This window comes from Ascidiella aspersa, chromosome 2, assembly GCF_963924565.1.
Source record: "Ascidiella aspersa chromosome 2, kaAscAspe10.2, whole genome shotgun sequence".
Classification (NCBI taxonomy): domain Eukaryota; kingdom Metazoa; phylum Chordata; class Ascidiacea; order Phlebobranchia; family Ascidiidae; genus Ascidiella; species Ascidiella aspersa.
Window position 1 is genome coordinate 28,360,635 of NC_139448.1, and position 16,148 is coordinate 28,376,782.

Consider the following 16,148-nt stretch of genomic DNA (forward strand, 5'->3'; position numbering starts at 1 on the left):
ATGATTTATACTTAGTTTTTCCTACAAAAATTAAAACAAGTAGGCTAAGCGTTGTGGTCACACGAGAATTGAACTAACCCAGTTTTGAGAAGGAAAACAACGCAACTAATTTTCCCAACATGCTTCTGTTTGCCAAGTAGATCCTAATTTGTGACATTAGTAAAGTAGGACGCAATTTTTAAGGAAAATTCTGTCCACTAAATAAAGTCTGATGATAAACACCGGTTTTAAATAACATACGTGACCCTAAGTCAGCTTGTTGAAATAAGTTCCCCAACTTTTTAACCCTTGCTTACAACACATGCCTTTAGTCTATATCCGGAAAATTCGCTCTGTTGGCAATATTAATACAAGGTCAAAAGTTAACTGATCAAGGACTTTCGATTGTGGGAAGAGTAGCATGTGTCCTGCCGCAAAACGTCATCTCTCATTGACGTCAACGAAGACTGTTGCGATACTGTATAAAGGTCGTGTATTGCGAAATTTAGGCACAAGTGTTTAATAAGACCAAACAATTAGAAGACAAAGTTTAACCGATGTTCACTCCCCTTTTATCATTTCAGGTCAACTTCCATAGGCGTGTGCCCCCAGGTCAAATTAACGGATCAGTGGTCTAGACCAGTGGTCCCCAACCTGTGGGTCGCCACCACGAGTGGGGTCGCCTAAAATTTTTGTGGGGTCGCCATTACCCATCATATTCCTACTGTTTTAGTACGATTTATGTAATTCGTTTTTTTATTTACGATGACGTCACACTAATAAACGTGAGTGAGTGCATAGGTGAGAAAAGCTTTCGTTTCTGCTATACAGAATTGCTGTTTTTAGCTTTTAAAGCAATTTACTGTTGAAACAAATTGAAAGTTTTGTGTTTCGTTTGTTTGTTAAACTAAACTTCCTAAAGGCAATCATTTTGGTGCACATGTTTAGTTACGGTTCTCTGGAATTGTGTATAATTTACGCATATTCTCTCGCGTTACTTTGTTACAGCAGTAATTAAAAAAAAAATGGGGTCGCATTGTAAATTCTGATTTCATTTTGTTCAAATTGGGGTCGCTTGTTAAAAAGGTTGAAGACCACTGGTCTAGACTGTGGAGTTGGGTTATCAAACGTATCCATGAAGGTGCGTATAAATTTGATTTCACCTTACCTAGCTTAATAATAATTATAAATCATAGGAAACATAAAATAGACTATCTACCAATATATATAGTGAAATTAAAAGGTATAGATGTTCGTTCAATGTAAAGTTCCTTTAAAATTTAACTTGGATTAGCATTCGAATCACTTTCCATGTACTAAGATAACAATAAAAGTTTATGATAGCAACATTAGGTAAATGTGCCGCAAGCCTGAAGAATTAACCGGCAGGCAGGTTTGGTGACACTTGGTATACAGCTCGGTCTTCCACTGTCCCTTTTTTATCTTTGACCATCTACGATTTAAGTATCGTCTAGGCCTACACAGTTTCTAATTATCGTTTGCTCAGATAATACATGAATTCATGAATATAATCGCGATACATACGATTTGTTTTGTTACGGACGTGACCTCACAATACAGGTACTGGAGTGGAAAATGTTGGATTCAAGTCACAATGTATGATTTGTTTATGTTTTTAGGTTTGGTTTTATGTTTTCTGTTTTTTGAAGGCTATACAGTTGGTTTAGTGACAAGCCTTGTGCAATTGAATTTCTAAATGATTTGCTGTTTTGACTTATGTTTAGAGAAGTGGTTCCATATTTTTTTGGCTCGGGGCACACTAAAAAATTAACTATTTCGCGGCATACTTTTACCAGAACAACAATAGAGTAATTTTACAATCGACCTTAACAAACTACAAACTATGTGTAATTGTCTCAAAATGAATAATCTGTAATGAATAGTGCCTATTAAAGTCTAAAATGCTTGCGTGTATGCCTATTGGTAATGTAAAATACTCTCTTTTCCGGAATTTAAAAAAGTTTCGCGGCACACTAGAGTAGACAATCTCTCGAGGCACTCTAGTGTGCCCGCGGCACACACTTTGCAAATGAACTGTGATGTTTAGTGGCCTACACCTTTTTTATTTAAGTACTGGTTATGCATGTCATTGCCTACTTTTTGTAACTGGGTACGCTTTAACTGGCCCAGTTAGTTTATTCTTGATCTTTTTAGCACAACGATCAAGGCGTTTTAGTGGTAAAAATAATTCATTTACTGGTAAATATATTCTGTAAAAGTAACTAAAAATTCAGTCATAATAGTGTAGAGGGCATGATTTATTACTGACTAAGAGCTTTTGTGTTTACGGTATGTTTTATGATGTTTCTTCTTATGTGACAGTATTATTGTTTATGCCAAGCTACGCTAAATCGCACCAAAAGTATTAAGTGCTTAATGGCTTGTTCCGCATTTTCTTTGTGCGGTCAGCATTTGACTTTGTGTACTTAAAGACCGTCGCTATCCGCTCGTAAAACTAACTTCTTCTTAGCTTCTTTCTTAGCGACTGGTGCTGTTTACAACGTTGATTGTTCTGCCGTTTTATAGTTTTGAAATTGTTTTTTCGTTCAATACAATTCCAATCACCAGAAAGTCTTGTTGCTGGCACGCGAGTTAGATATACGCAACTTGAGATTGGAGTCAGAACTAATCGTCAATCAGAAGCCCTCATGTTGAATAAACTATTATAAGTTCAACAATCTAACTTCGTGCCCCACAAATTGGCGACCCGACGTTTCCGAACACCAGTTACTATAGTAATTATTCGCTACCATTAGGCATTAAATTAGGGTTAAACCGCGTTTATCTGGGTTACCCTAAGGCGGAAAGAAGAGTTCAAGAACACCTGTTGTGCGATTTAGCGGATTGGTTATTTTTGCAGTACCCTGAACGAGTTGTTTCTGGGAAATTTTCTTAAACCTGTTTTAAAAAGGTTAAGAATTGTCAGAAATACCTTGTCCTGGTATCATCCGCAACGACTACCATTCCAACGCTCGTTGTCATCAACCTAACTAAGGACGAAACCTCTGGTTGGACAAACGAAGCCTTGGACCATAACAAACTTTCTTTTGAACTTGCGGTCATGTTTGGGACCTGCAAGGAGCCAGCTATTGGAGAAACTGATCTCGTCCAAAGGTACGTCACGAGACGCTCCAAATCATCATTAAAGCATTTGCTTGAAATACGGAACGCTACTGATGAAGAACGGTACAAGCTGAAACAAGCGCCGCCGATGGAGGAGAAATCACCACTCGGATGAAAAACGCAACTTGTCGATATAACTGATTCTTCCTAGTTTACCAGGCGAAAACACTTTTAAAAATATATAAGTTAAAATGCCGACCGAATGATCTGTAATTTTTTTTTTGTGTACGAATTTTTATCAAAACATTTAAATGCATGCAATCTCGCAAATCATGCACATATCTAAAATGTCTAAGTTGAAACGCCGTTCCCAAAATCTGTTGATAAATTTAAAAAGAGCTTTTTTTGTGCTTGGAGCTCAACAGTTTGAAATCAACGCGTTAAACTTGTGAACCACGATTTAATATTATTGTGCACAAAATAATTTTGTGTTAAAATTCCAAACTATTTTAAACATTTGGTACGCATTGGGGTTTTAGTTAGGGAAGTCTGAATCAAAGTACGCACAACGCGTCTAGTTATATAGGTAGATTACAAAAACACGAGACGTAAAATTCCTCTTAAAAAGCATAATGATTTATCCACGCGTTGTTTTGTCTAGCTTCCACTTGCTTGCACGAAAATCCTTTATATAATCAATTGATTTCGGTTGGCCCCTTTGAAGGCTCCGCTGTACTAATCCATTTAAATGTGTTTTGCACTTCGGACTTTTTACACGGGGTTCGTGCAACCCTACAGATGTGGGGTGAATGACTCTAACAAAATGTTTGCGAAAAAAACTTTGGTTAATGCCATTATCAAGCAATGTGCAAGTAATTTTGGCGCCCAATGCGTTACGGCTTCTTCAAAATTAACTTTTTTATCATATTCTTTCGCTTCGAGTGAATTTTTGCAATATCCTTGAATGGTTTAAGACTAGGATTTCAGTTGCGTATTTGCGCAAGAGATCGAACGACAATCCCAGGTTTCTTAGTTTCTTGTTGTTTTTTGTCCCATGGTCTAACTTTGTGAGGCCATATCTGAAACTCCTCATGCGTTTAATATTCTGTATACCTAGGACCCTGCGTGTAACATAGAAGCAATTACTGTACTGTTGAACTTTATTTGCGCTTATATAAGCTCGTCGTTCAAGTTAGGCAGGGTAGTAACACCAGGGAATGCCGTTGGTGTTGGACTCCGCCCAGCAGCAGCCGTTTCCTTCGCACTCGTTTTGGTCAACTCCCAAATAGCCGCAATCGTCTTTCAAGTTGTCCTGAAATGTCAAGTTTGCTTAAGATATATAGTTGGTTTAACTTTTAATGTAATTACTTAACGAATTACATACGACGGTAACATTTCAATAAATAAATAGATAAATTTAAGTTTCGTTGAAGTTAAGAAACTTTGTCCTAAAAGCAACAAAATCGTGGTCGTTGTTACAAGTTTCGAATTGATTACAGTTATTTACATGGACAAATTGGACCAAACAGAGCAAAAATACCTGGTTTTTAACTAATGTTTTTGACTGTTTGGTTAGATTACGTCACTTTTGTAAAATTATGCTGCAAAATTGGTTATATTTTTTGTGTTTTGCAAACAAAAACGGTTTTCTAACCATGTGTTCAATTTTCTGTCGTGCGCATAATGTTTATTTGTTAAATGGTGCTAATTATTATTCAAAATCACATGGCTTTGTTTGAGCATAAATGTCTTTGCACAAGTGCAAAATGTATTTTAAAACCCAAAAGACTTAAAAGCAAAAAGTAACGGACGAATGTTTAGAGGCAGTCTTCTTCCCATTAACCAAAATGTAGGCCGGGAATAGCTGAAACGTCAGTATTGTTCAAACCCATTCCTCGTTCAACCAAACTCCGTTTAAGGAGCATGTGCCGCCTCTTGGAGGTAGGACCAGAGTTGAACTGTATATCGACAGAACCTAAACTTTTTAACTTTTTGGGGTATGGTGTTAGTGTAACTTTCTTGGGTAATGGTGTTATAGTGGCATCCAATAATTTTAGCAATTGGCTCTATTTGAAACTTGGTCACCAATAGCTTATTGTGAACTTACTGCTACACTACAGCCTTGGCTGACTTCGCCGCCTCCACCGTTCGAGCTGCTTTTTGTGATACACCAGGGGTCGCTTCCGCCCGACACCGGGCACCACAAACAACCGCTAGTTTCACACTCATTCTGGTCGATTCCCATGTAGCCGCAATCCTGCTTCGATGTGCAGCTGTTGCAGTCCTCGCAGGAGCCACCTGGCAGTTTTGTAAATACATTTTAACCGTTACTCAAACGACTTATGGGCGTCGTAAAAGTGTTCAATGCGCCTAAGAGTTCGCAATTATCGAAACAATTTTAAATTAAAGCAAATACTTATGAACAACAAACGCACAAATGACCTTTTAAAAGCAACCCAATTTAGCATTTTTTAAAACTTATATTAAAACCTTTAATATAAATTTTAAAGACTAATCGTTTTGTAAACAGACATAATATCTAAATAAAAGCAAATACATTAAAACTTAAAGCACGATTTATTTAAGTCCGCTTTGCTAGGTTTGGCCATGGCCTTTGCCAGCCTTGGTCAACCGCAATTTGCGAAATTTATATGCTATAGACCTCCAGGTGGATTGGTAGGCGGTGCCACAGTATTTGAGCCGCAGTCCTCTCCTTCACAGTCGCACCGAGCATTTACGTGAATGGCAACAACCGGGTCTGAACCAGAAGGAATGACAATGTTGGCGTATCCATTGGAATCGACTCCAACACAGGAACCTGGTAAAGCATGCACGTTTAGACTTGCGCAGTGGTTCTCAAACTTTTTCACCTTGCGGATCCCTTTACGCTTCTTTAAAATAATGACGAATCCGTTTAATGTAAAAACCGCGAAAATTGAAATTTCAAAGTAAAAAATACTCCTACATTCAGTTCGGTGCTCCATACCTATTTCTAGACATAGGCTGTCAAAAGATTTGTTATCAATAAAGTTTAGGGAAAATTTTCTTACGACTAATTTTATCAACCCAACAACTGGGATGTTGAGCGGACAACCACTGGACTAACGTTAGTAAGTACGGCTCAACAAAGTTTTTGATTGCGTGCAAGGTCAAAATAAGAAAGTGACTCGATTAGGGATGAGAGAATTCTTTTATATCTTACAAAGCTACGTGGCGTCTAACACAAGTAATTAGAAGAAACCTCTTAAATTCTCCAAAAAAAGTTTGTGTCTGTGTTATTTACACAGAAAAAAATATAACTTTTATTTTTATTCTAAGGTTGACTAAATTGTTAAATATAAGAGTATAGCTTTGATAATTATGTGTATTTTTAAGTCACAGTTAACAAGGCATAATATGCACGAATAGGCCTGCTTTTAGCGAAAACTATATCCTGAAGGAAGAGTAGAACAAAAACTGTCGTAAATTAGGAATTCGCGCAAAGCGCGACAAAAACTGTGTTTTTATTGTGAGAAAAAAATAACGTTTCTGTACCTTACACAGCGTATGACTATCCACGATGTACACTTGTGACTAAGCTTCAGTGTTGAAAACAAGTCATTTTAAAACTACTTAAGCCCCAGTCAAGTCATTTGTAAACTTACTTAAGCCCCAGTCAAGTCATTTGTAAACTTACTTAAGTTAAGTCAAGTCATTTTAAAACTACTTAAGCCCCAGTCAAGTCATTTGTAAACTTACTTAAGTTAAGTCAAGTTATTTTGCATAAATAACACCAAGTCCCAGTCCAAGTTATCAGTTGCAAAATTCAGTCCGAGCCAAGTCATTATTTGAGCAGGTCAATTTCAAGTCACGTCCTTGTCATAAAAAAGAAATGCTAAACAATTGTAATTGTTAAAGTCGTACGAATATAAACAATAACTAAACTAAAAAACAAGAAAAACCAAGAAAACGCAACATATGGCAAGAAAATTATTTTATGTACAAAAATTATAATCAATAGCTCAATTATATAACAAAAGTACTTATGGAAAACGCTTCATTTTAACCCAAGTCATTTGTCCAAAAGACTAAAGTCATTCAAGTCCTTAGCCGGACAGACACAAGTCAAATCGTTTTGCGCAAAATAATCAAGTCAAGTAATTTTAAAACAGTGACTTAAGTGCACTTACTTCAAGTAATTGACTTAACTCATTACAACAGTGCTAACCTTATTCCAATTGGTCGTTTTAAATTAAAAAATACAAATCAAAGCGACCCTATCACCGAGAAACTGTGAAGAATAAATCAGTCAAAAACGCAAATCGTAATATCATAAGCCAGATTTCTTAGTGACTTATAGTTTATACATGTGTTTTTCATATCAAAAATGACGACAGAATAAAAAAGCCATAACAGTAAAATGACTATAGGTGTAGGCTTAATAAGGTTGTTATTCGGTTCATTATGTCCCTTTAAAACCGGAAAACATAAGGAAATTAAATCCTGTTATTATCCAATTCATAGCGAGACAAATATATTATTTTGAACCATGTTAGACTTTTTTTTTGGGGGGGGACAATGGCCTCTTAAGATTAGTGAATACAGTTGCGTGTCTCTTCTGTAACGGTAAAATTTTCCAAAAATAAATAAGTTTTTCAAAACTGATTGCGTAACAAAAATGTAAAGCAAGAAATAAAGCTCTCCCGATATTAACTTGGATTGGTATAAGACCTCATATTTTTACGGTAAAATAATCCAAATTACTTGGACGTGAGAATTACACGTTTTACAATTTGGACAAGCGTCTCTATTTTGTGATTTGGAACCGCGGGAAATGCTGATAAACTTATTAACTTACCGCAATTGTCAACCTCGTCAGCAATTACGTTGCAGTAGCTGCCTTGCGGCATTCCAGTCTGAAGATATTCGCTCATTTGGCGTCCCTCATTGTTCATTGCAATGAAAGCGACATTTCCTCTCGAGAAAGCAATTTGGTTGTTACCATTTGACCACCAGTTCTGCACGGGGGCTCCTGTGTTGCAAAAAGTGCTTGTAATTTACCCTTTGCAAACGGTTTTAAGTTGATAAAAAATAAAAACGCAACCAGAGGCGCACTATATACACGCGGATTATATATTAAGCCAGTGGTTCCCAAACTTTTTTGTTATCGCGACCCCCTTGCCAGTTTACAAAAACCTACGCGACCTCCATTTCTTCTTTTATTGGTTGGAAATAAGATTAAAGTTTACTTAAAAACACTGGTTCACTAAAGCAAATGTCGTTAACCTAAATTGTTGGACTGGCACATTATTTTACTTCTTACACTGCTAATTTGTTTATATTTTTTGGTTTCTTGTTAATTTTTCTTCAACAAATATTACAGGCGACCATCCTGAAACCTCTTGCTACCCCAAGGTTGGGAACCACTGTATTAAGCCTATTTTCCCATGCACATTGTGAATCTGCATATAGGGGGTGACAAGTTCCCGGAGCTGTCACCAACCAACAAGCGACTATACCAAAAAAGTTTACCTCGCGCAACGCCTCCAAACGCCGCCATATTCCTTATTTGCCTCCACCTGTGCTCGCACACCCATCCGTTGCTCGAACCACTCGATAGCTCCGGCTGTGTTCCAGGGGGACCTTGGTCTCCGTTGCTGTGTAACAAACAGGTTTAACTACAATGTGGTGTTCAAAACTGAAACTTAAACGGCAGGAGTTTTCGTTGTTTTAGGATTTTTAGTAAAAGCTCATTGCTGTTTCCTGTATGACAAAACTACTATTGATTATTTTGCTAAAGTGTGCAATGGACACAATTTATTTCCCCTCAACCGCAGCTTGTAATTTAGCTGACTTTCGCACAGCTCGCTATTGATTATTTTGCCTGAGCGCGTGAGCGACCATTCAAAAATATGACTGCTAACAGATTTTAAACAAAATTGTCGTATAATTTAAACCGTTTACAGGTTATTTTGCTTCAATTATGCTCTCTCTGAGCAAAGTCTAAGTAACAAAACGCTTTCTACGGCGGCATAACTCATTTTTTAATGTTAGAACACAGTCGCCTTACTCAAAGTAATAACTTGACATAACTCTTGGTTCGCCGTAAGGATAGGCCATCATGAATGCGTTCATCATTTTCAAATCTATTCACAAAACAAAGTAAACTTTTAAAGCCGATAAATGTAAATATATTTACATCTTACTTCAACAAAAATCAATTTTTTTTAGTTCAAATTACATAAATTATTTTTTGTTGACTTTCAATTAAAACGCTTTTTACTTATTGAGATACCCCATGTAATCTTAATTAAAACGTGTGATGTTTTATGTCTTACATGACAAGAATGCATTCATTAAACACAAACTTGAATTGAAAATTGAAAACCATATCATTTCCTTACTGTATGGATCTTCAAATGTAATAAGGCTTCCACCACCGCCGTGTCCACGCTGGTTATCATGGTTACTGAGGAAAACAAGAGCGTCCATTCCACTCATCATTCCCCAACTTTCACCAAGGGTTTCCAAACTCTATTGAAATGTGCATTGTCAAGGGTCATCACCACTAAGATGACCGACAAGATGACAAATGTGTCATCAACGATTTATCGTTACAAAATAGAGAAACTTTTAATTGAGGGCTATTCTGAGGTTTTAGTTTTAGCTTAACTGTTAAATGGTTAGTTTCTTCATATTCCAAGGAAAACGAAGGTCAAAAACAGAATAATACATATGCCCTTTATGGTAGGCAAATGTCATTTCTTTAGTGGCTGATGATATAGTTATAAATATAGGCTTTACATGTGCAATACGTAAAACTTATGCCGAACGGTAATTCCTTTGCGCCAAAGCTAAGGAATGTTCAAATTATTTTTACTCGCTTGAATCAGGGAAACAACATTTGCCAGCAGATGAAAAAACTTGGGAAAGTTCAGTTGAACCCGCCCTGCACTAGAAATTGATTTCTGAAAAATGTCTCAATCATATGTTAGCTCAAATAAGCAACACAAACTTGACATACCGTGAGATAGTTTTTGTTGTTTGCGATGTTAATTCCGTATTTGAACTCCGTGACTCTTGCCATTCCAGTATATTCGCCTGCGGTGATTGGCTCGCCTAAAAGTAAAACGCTGTTACGAAAGCGGGGTAGACATTTTAAAGAAGTCAAAATGTGTAAATAAAACGATAGAAGTCTAAATGCAGAAATTTTTCAAGTATAAGGATAGGCAGACATTTAATCGAATTGCTCCCACAAAAAAAACCCGCAGATTTCTATAAATTTATGGGATAAATATGCAATGTAACTGATCAACTGTGATTTTCTTTGATATGACGTGGTTGCCAGCGGTCCTGCGGGAAAATACTTTGTAGTTTTCAAAGTAAAATACTGTCCAGTTTTAAAATAAAATAAAATTGTTTTGAAGGTAAAATACTGTCTTGATTTAATAGTAAAATACTGTTTTGTTTTACTAACCTCCTTGGTCTATGACCTCCTGAAAGATAAAGGGTTTTGCGCCAGCCGCAAATCCGTGGGATGTTGGGAGATCGGCGAGGCGGCCATAGATAGCTCCAAGGTCACCAGGCCACATGTGCTTACAAGCGTCAACTCGGTAACCGGCAACCCCCAAGGAAGAAAGGTCGTTCATAAAGTCAACAAGCTTACCTGGCAACAAGACCCAGTTGTTTTTTTTTGGTTTCTCAGATTTTTTTCTCTTTCCGTCATTTATTAAAATTATAGAAACTTATAGATTGACATTTTTGAAAAAATACCTTATTGAAACCTATATGTGGCCCAAACACCCAATCAAATAACTAAGGACTCGTCTAAATCATGCAGAGCTAACATAGGTCGGTATATGTTAGACCTTCTAAAATAATAAGTTATTGATTTGCACGTGCGCCATCAACCATAGTGTACAAAAGCTATATCATTATTATGTTAGCGACTATTCGTTCTGCTGGACTTATTTTAACAGGTATAGATTTCCTTGAAATTCCTTTTTTATCGCAACTGGTTGACAACAGTCGGCTTGGCCCTTTTCTTCGAGAAATTAAGTTAACACAACAAACTACCTCGTAGAACGAAGTGACTGACCTAAAATTATGGATTAAATTTGTTAGAGTGTGTTTCCTTCACTCAAGATATACGCGCTTAAGAATAACATTTTGCATAAATTTAATTTAAATGGTGAAATGCTTATATAGTTTGGAAAGTTATTGAACCATATTTTTTTCATAACATACGTTGCATTGACGATTAACACATTAAGGAAGTATTTGTGGACAAATGTTTCGAACTAAATATTCTGCCCTTACAACGATACATAAAAATTAATAACATACATGAGTGATACGTATAGAGACTCTTTTTGGTTTGGATGTGTTGTCTATACACTAATAAATATACTATAGTTCTGCACAAATAGTCCTACTGAAACTAATTTGTGACAAACTTAGTTAAAAACCACTAGGGGTCAAGTAAAAAATTGTGCCTTTCTTTTTTTATATGTTGGTATATAACAACTTTTATTATAACTTTAAACAAAATATGTAACCCATTAAAGCCGACTTTTATTTTTCAAAGGGATCCCCAAAATTTCTCGAAAAGTATGACGTCACAAAATGCCCGCTTTTTATATGCGGAATGGTGAAAAACTTAAAATGTCTTGGGTGTTATTGAAAATAATTAACTAACTGTAGAAATTTATGTGAAAAAAGTGGCCCAGTTCATATACATCAACAGAAATGCGAAAATTTCATTTAGATGTGTCATAGTGTTGGGGGTTTAGCATTGTAAGTTATTTTATATGGGTTTACGGTGCACCCTGAGCATCTAAAAATCGGCGTCTGAGATGTAACCTAATATATATATTTGTTAACTTACCTCGTACGTATTCCTTTCCCTGGTTTAAATCGATAAGTCCAACCAGTTTGCAATTGCGTACCTATCACAAAATACACTGTTTCAACTGTAGGGTCTACACTTAAAACTAGTTGATGTATCTATTAGTTACGTTCGCTTTAAACACGTTTTGTACATTTCCATGATTTAAACCGATGCTTATCAACTGTTTTGCGCGGCGACCCTAGGCGTAATAATAATAGCAAAGCTTTGGCGACTAAATTATTTTAACTGAATTATTTGTCAGCTTAATGCGACAAAACATACATAAGACAATAGCAATAATTAGTTCAAGATGAAATATTATGAGCTATGTCTTCGTATTGATTTTGAAATTCTCCTAACTTTTGTCTCATAAATATAATCATGTGGAATACTGCAACGGCGACGCAACCATATCAAACTTGTATAGTGTGTGATCGCAATTTAAATATTGTGCTAAGAACACGAGTTTGGCCCTGTAAAGCTATATTTAAGATTCTTTGATCAACTGTGCTAACCTCGTTTGCGTCACCATAGTTATTAATGTTTCCATTGGCAGTATGACATATGCCATCATTAAAATCCGCACTTGAATACGGCACTCCTTCAAAGGTGCGACTTGAGGTGTCGAAATAGCTTCCTCCAGTCCCGGTTCCTATACGCAAAAAATAGTGGTAAACCACTTTTGCTGACAAGAAGTAACAGGTTAAAAATTTACAATCGTCTATCAACGTGAAAGCATATTCTCAACTTTGCATGAATGTGGTTATACGCAAAAAGAGAGTATTTCGCGCTTACCAACAACGCCAAAAGAGCCTATGTAGCGAACAACAGGTCAAACGATTATATAGCTCTACCCGGAAATGTCGGAGAGCAACTTTTCAACAAGACGTTATAAATATGTTTTGTTTTTGTAAAAAAAAACTTTCAAGACTAAAAACAATTAGTTACGAAACTTTAGCACGGGAAGAAGTTATAAGATAAAAACTGGCACGCCGGCATGTTTGAGTTGGATACTACTGACTTACCCGATCCACCGTCTCCGCACATGTGATTGATCACAATATCGGCGTAAATGCGAACACCGGCGTTGTTGCAACGTTCCACCATGTTCCTGTGTTTACCAAATAGCATAAAATTTATTAACAAAACGATATTTTATTGTACATTTTTTAAACCAACCAAACCTTATTTTTTTGGCATTAAATCGCGTTATAACTAACATAACGTAATTGTATACAAATGATTTATCAGTAAACCGTTACAATTGCCTTGTAATCAAACATTGAGATTTGTTGAAATTTGTTAATTTTTATTGGGAATTGCCATCAGTTTTTGTTCACAATATAAATCCTACTACTGTAATTAAATACGTGTTGATTTAAACAGTAAAAACAAACGGTGTCTCTGCAACATACGCGAAAGCTGCTCTATCCCCAGATCTTGTTATGAGTTTGTACGAAATTGGCTGATACCTCTCCCACCAGGGCCTGCTATCTACTATGCGATTTTCATTGGGTGGAGAAATCTAGAAAAGTTGACAATGTTTGATAACTGTATTTGATAAGGTACAAATATAGCACAGTCAAATCACTTAGTAAAACGGTGACAAAACTGCGCTTAAATCATTCCAAACACGTAATACGCAGTTTATACAGTAATACCAACCTGGACTCCGGCATACATGCTGGGGCCTAGGACGTTCTCGCATTCATTTGCGATAGTGCCCCAATGCCATTCGAACAAGTGCACAATACCAGATCGTCCTTCGTGAAAATGGGGGTCCTTAAATTTAATGTCGGCGTGAACACACCCTACTAGTGCTAATACACTCAGCCACCACATGACAATTTAACTTTAGATAAACCTAGAAAGTTTTTGAAACAAGAGTTTTGTGAGATCGTTTTGCCATACATTTTTGCAGTAACAAAAAATATGTAATGCCATTTTTAAGTACATTTCTGCAAATAAAACCAATGTGTCCCGCGTCGCATTATTTTGTCAAATTTGGTTCGCAACTGAAATTTGGTTCGCAACTGAAATTTGGTTCGCAACTGAAATTTGGTTCGCATCTGAAATCTGGTTCGCAACTGAAATTTGGTTCGCATCTGAAATTTGGTTCGCATCTGAAATTTGATTCGCATCTGAAATCTGGTTAGCAACTGAAATTTGGTTCGCATCTGAAATTTGGTTCGCAACTGAAATTTGGTTCGCAACTGAAATTTGGTTCGCATCTGAAATTTGGTTCGCAACTGAAATTTGGTTCCCATCTGAAATTTGATTCGCATCTGAAATTTGGTTCGCAACTGAAATTTGGTTCGCAACTGAAATTTGGTTCGCAACTGAAATTTGGTTCGCAACTGAAATTTGGTTCGCAACTGAAATTTGGTTCGTATCTGAAATTTGGTTCGCATCTGAAATTTGGTTCGCATCTGAAATTTGGTTCGCATCTGAAATTTGATTCGCATCTGAAATCTGGTTAGCAACTGAAATCTGGTTAGCAACTGAAATTTGGTTCGCATCTGAAATTTGGTTCGCAACTGAAATTTGGTTCGTATCTGAAATTTGGTTCGCATCTGAAATTTGGTTCGCAACTGAAATTTGGTTCGCATCTGAAATTTGGTTAGCAACTGAAATTTGGTTCGTATCTGAAATTTGGTTCGCATCTGAAATTTGGTTCGCATCTGAAATTTGGTTCGCATCTGAAATTTGGTTCGCATCTGAAATTTGGTTCGCAACTGAAATTTGGTTCGCAACTGAAATTTGGTTCGTATCTGAAATTTGGTTCGCATCTGAAATTTGGTTCGCAACTGAAATTTGGTTCGCAACTGAAATTTGGTTCGTATCTAAAATTTGGTTCGCATCTGAAAATTGGTTCGCAACTGAAATTTGGTTCGCAACTGAAATTTGGTTCGCATCTGAAATTTGGTTCGCATCTGAAATTTGGTTAGCAACTGAAATTTGGTTCGCAACTGAAATTTGGTTCGTATCTGAAATTTGGTTCGCATCTGAAATTTGGTTCGCATCTGAAATTTGGTTCGCATCTGAAATTTGGTTCGCATCTGAAATTTGGTTCGCATCTGAAATCTGGTTAGCAACTGCCCTGATTCAGAAGACACCATAGGTACCTTAAACAATTTTACTATAGGATCTACCCAAGCTATGCAAACTAAGTTTTGTTTAATATTATAACAATCTATTGTATTATTTCAAACAAATTTTCTTCTTCTCTGTGAGTAGCGCTAAGCAAGAACATATATTGTTTTTTCTTTCTTTTTTTTTGCGAGAAATGGATTGGCATAACTCGTCAAAATATACCTTTGCTGAATCTAAACCATAGGTTTAACATGCAACGCAATTTCTCTTTGTTCGTTTTACATCTTTTAAGTTGGTTTAGGTAAGCGACTGGACGACCCAGTCGTCGGTTATATAGATCCCTTATCGCCCGGGAAAGTACACATCTGTTAAAGGTGCGCGAGGAGTCACGAGACCGTTTTTTTCTCTTCAGAACCCTAATTAACTACTCAATATAGTTAATTACGGGGGTAAAGGGGGGGGGGGGGGTACTTGGCCCCCTTTGGAATTTCAAAATGCGATTATTGTTGTTTATATGTGAAAGGTGTATTAATTATAGTTTAAATATTATACATTACCCATTGAGAAATTTAAAAGAATGAAAATAGTGTTAAATAAAATAAAAAAACAATATTTAAGTATTTAATAATTGAGTGTTACAGCAAGAACGTGATTTAATTTCTATGTTCATAAAGTAGCGATGTAACTGTATTCCCTTCAAGTTTCTCAAAATGTTGCTAGCAAAAAGCAAATGGCGCAAGTTCTGAACATACAGTGAATGTTATGCTGAATTTACTGCACTTTTGCCACGTACTAAATTTTATCCCACCGTTCGCGATGCTTCTTTATTCTGTTGACTGACGTATTCCGGCAAAATTTTCTGGCAAATTTAAGACTTATTTGGTAGATTGTACTGGATGTTATTGCGTATTTGCCTTCATTACGTCGTTGGTCTTAATACTATGTTTTTATAGATTTTTCTGCTTTAGATATATTTTTGTTTTTTAGGTCTTATTGTGTGTTTCCGTTTACGAGCGCAATGAGTGTATTGAAAATGTTAACAAAATAAAAAAAAGTCTCGGTTCATGTGTTAACTGTAAATCCATGTGTTAATTTAAACTTCCCATTTTGATGTGACCAACAT

General features: G+C 36.3%; 1 protein-coding gene across 1 annotated transcript; it reads right to left on the reverse strand.

The window, feature by feature from the left end:
• Positions 1 to 4,255: 4,255 nt before the first annotated feature.
• LOC146164694 (alpha-amylase 4N-like) lies at positions 4,256 to 13,774 on the reverse strand. The gene is made up of 14 exons (XM_083380795.1): positions 13,598 to 13,774; positions 13,348 to 13,457; positions 12,958 to 13,043; positions 12,448 to 12,584; positions 11,930 to 11,990; positions 10,520 to 10,708; positions 10,067 to 10,161; positions 9,447 to 9,576; positions 9,113 to 9,188; positions 8,575 to 8,699; positions 7,901 to 8,074; positions 5,754 to 5,881; positions 5,171 to 5,347; positions 4,256 to 4,375 (listed from the first exon to the last, which is right to left on the reverse strand). Exons 1-14 carry the CDS (start codon positions 13,772 to 13,774, stop codon positions 4,256 to 4,258), a joined length of 1,785 nt encoding a protein of 594 aa, XP_083236921.1.
• Positions 13,775 to 16,148: the final 2,374 nt, after the last annotated feature.